At 31.0% G+C, this 3,095-nt stretch overlaps 1 protein-coding gene across 1 annotated transcript; it reads right to left on the bottom strand.

Annotated features, from left to right (window-relative positions):
• Positions 1 to 1,497: 1,497 nt before the first annotated feature.
• Positions 1,498 to 2,306, bottom strand: LOC111385823 (pathogenesis-related leaf protein 6-like). Its single transcript, XM_023010242.1, has one exon. The coding sequence runs from the start codon at positions 2,258 to 2,260 to the stop codon at positions 1,778 to 1,780; it is 483 nt and encodes a 160-aa protein (XP_022866010.1). The 5' UTR covers positions 2,261 to 2,306; the 3' UTR covers positions 1,498 to 1,777.
• Positions 2,307 to 3,095: the final 789 nt, after the last annotated feature.

Below are 3,095 nucleotides of genomic sequence, written 5' to 3'. Positions count from 1 at the left end.
CTCCTATAATGCTTGTTCTCAACGTACACCTTCAATTACTAAAATTGAGACGCAGTTTCTTACATTTTTGGAAATTATTCAGGGTAATATATGATAACGTATCACCATCCATGTTGAACATTTAAATATTATTTATATATAATAGATAAATTTACTAGATAATTGCATAGTGTTTATTATATATTCATAACTTAAAGTGTGTGTTATTACTTCTTATATTTTAATTATGAACATAATTTTTTGATTATACAATCATGACAGTATATCATGTTAATGCTAGTGAGTCAGCATGTAAAACTTTTGATAAATATTAATTGAAAAGTTGATAAATGGTTTAACACTATTGATTATTAAAATACCTTCGACCATTTGTTAAGCCATTATTATTGAGGATAATTTAATGTTTCCATTTTTGCGTAAGAAATGACATTTTACAAGCAGTAACATTGTTATGCATCATGTCAACATTATAATTGGCTTAATGTTCAGGAGCCTAATATTTTCGTCTAAGCATTTTAACATGCGATATGTGTGCTCTTGCCGTACTACATTGCATTAAGATAGGCCTTAAAGAATTCTGAGAACACACATTTGGTTTAAACTCTTTCTGATATAAAATATGAAACTCCTTTTGTAAAATTGACCATTGTACCCTTATAATTCTAATTATAATATATATGGTGGTTATATTGCCACCACAATTTCTAATTGATACATCACATTTTTATTGCAGTTAAGCTCCTCATCTTTGCTTATTGTAGTAGTTATTATCTTTATTTTTTTCGTCAAATTTTTATCTTCAACCTTCTACTAATTAGTATGTCTCGTCGCTAATGATGATTTATATCAAAATATTTTATTTTAGTGGTTTGAAATGAAGAAAAAAATATTTTTCGTATTACTTATTTATTAAACATATGATAAAAAAAGAAGAAGTTGTTTTACGCTATCTCAACGGACTTTGGACATAAAATTGCTACAAAATACTTTGAGGGTATTTGATTGGGACTAAAATTAGATTTTATGGTGGATTGTGATAAAAGTTTTTGAAATATATGGTTAAAAAAGTTGTGGGACTCATAAAATTAGATTTTATAGTGGATTGTGATAAAAGTTTTTGAAATGTATTGTTAAAAAGTTGTGAGACTCATAAAAGATATGATTAATATTTATTCTTTGACTTTGACTTGAATTAAATCAGGTTTTAATCCAAATCAAACATGCTCAAAATGTGTTAACTAATTAAAAGCTTGAGGATAAAAATGATATAAACTTGTTAGGAGTATAAGTGCTATAATGAGCAATGATTAAGAACCTTAGGTGCATTTAAAATGTAGTGCAAAAAATAAAACTTGTGGTATGAATATAATTATCCTGATATATGAATATGGAGCATTGGTTCTCAACAAAATACACATAAGAGTTTTGACTCTGTTATCCCTTGTTCTTGTATTCTCTTAGTTTCATAACAATTTCTTATTTATTTAGCACAAAACGTAATAAAAATGGGAGCAAATACATTTATTCATTACATATCCAAGGATAATAGTACAATATAATTTATATGAATAAACTTCAGGATTTTGAGAAACACACGACACGCAATTATTATTTCCGCAACCCGTACAATTATTTAACTTTATCATTATAGAAAGTAGAGTTACGAACTACGATATCATATTTGTGTTACGTGGTTTTTGAAATTGATAAATATGATTGAACAGGATAATCGACAATCCTATTCAATCTTATTTATCTCAGTTTACCAACAATAGCCTTAGTAAGGGTGTTGGCCAACAATATTGCCGCGGGGATCATAGTTGCAAGAAACAAACCACCATCCATCATTGCATTGGACTCTAGCGCATCCAAGGCGTACTGAGTTACGCCACACTACTTGTGTGTAATGGAGGCACTCTCCTCCAATGCAAGAATTTGAGCTTGGGTCATAATTGCCCTTCTCAGCCACCCACAAGTCCACTGCCGCCCGGCCAGTAAAATCTCCACTGCCCTTTGCAAGGTTCTCTCCATAGGGTCCGTTGCTAGAGTGGATGAGATTGCAGTCACCAATCCTTTGTTTGGCATAGTTTTGTGCGTAGGTTGCTACATTATCGTCCCATGTCATAGGTCCAACCCCGACTTGGGCACGTGCAGCGTTGTGGGCGTCTAGATAGTCTTGCTGGGAGTTTTGGGCCTGAGATGAATATAGTAACATTGTTACCACAATGTATAAAAGGAGAAAGTGTAGAAACTTGGCCATTTTTGCTTTGCTTCAAGAAGTTATTTCACCAAGTAATGCAAAATGTAGCAAAACATGTGGGATTATATATAGCCAATGAAGCATGGAATTATTTGTTTTTTGAACAAAAATTAATCCAACTGTAGAAATAAAAACACGTATTTGTAAAATTAAAACCTAGAATAGTCTTTGTTGGACATTTACACGTACAAAAAGTCCAAACAAAACGTACCCTAAGCATTAGGACAAAACAAACTTCTCTATTTAATTTAAGAGGGCAAAATAATAGATCAGGATTCATAATCTGAGAAAGAAAATGCATATCTCTTGTTGATCATTTGAGAGGTTTAAATTCCCTCAAATGAGTCTAATATCTTTTTGTTCTTCTTTACTTCTTCTTTGTACTATAAATAAAAAAGAGTGTTCGTAACATTACTTGATAGTATTTGAACATAAAAATTAAAAGTACAGTAATTTTGTTATCGCAAAGCAAGAGAATTGTCTAATGCATTAACTTTAATTAGAGCAAGAAGAACATTAAGAGGATACCTCCGAACAGTATATAAATTACATTATATTTTTTTCTACTAATCTAATAAAAAGATAATGTGGAGCTTATGTTTCTAATTCAATAAGACTTAGCAGCTTTAGAATTATGCTCGATAATATTCCTTTGATTTTTCACTTGGTCATATGTGTCTGGCAAAATATAAGCCACGGGTCATGGAAGATCAAGACATTAAGCAATGGAAGACCAAGACAAAACATTAAGTCATGACAAGAACAAAACGAGACATTAAGTCATGGATGACTAAGAAAAAATTGATAGAGAGAGAACTTGCCCTCCTAATTCATG

Source organism: Olea europaea, unplaced genomic scaffold (assembly GCF_002742605.1).
Source record: "Olea europaea var. sylvestris unplaced genomic scaffold, O_europaea_v1 scaffold3300, whole genome shotgun sequence".
Lineage (NCBI taxonomy): Eukaryota > Viridiplantae > Streptophyta > Magnoliopsida > Lamiales > Oleaceae > Olea > Olea europaea.
This window is presented reverse-complemented; position numbering and strand designations above follow the sequence as displayed.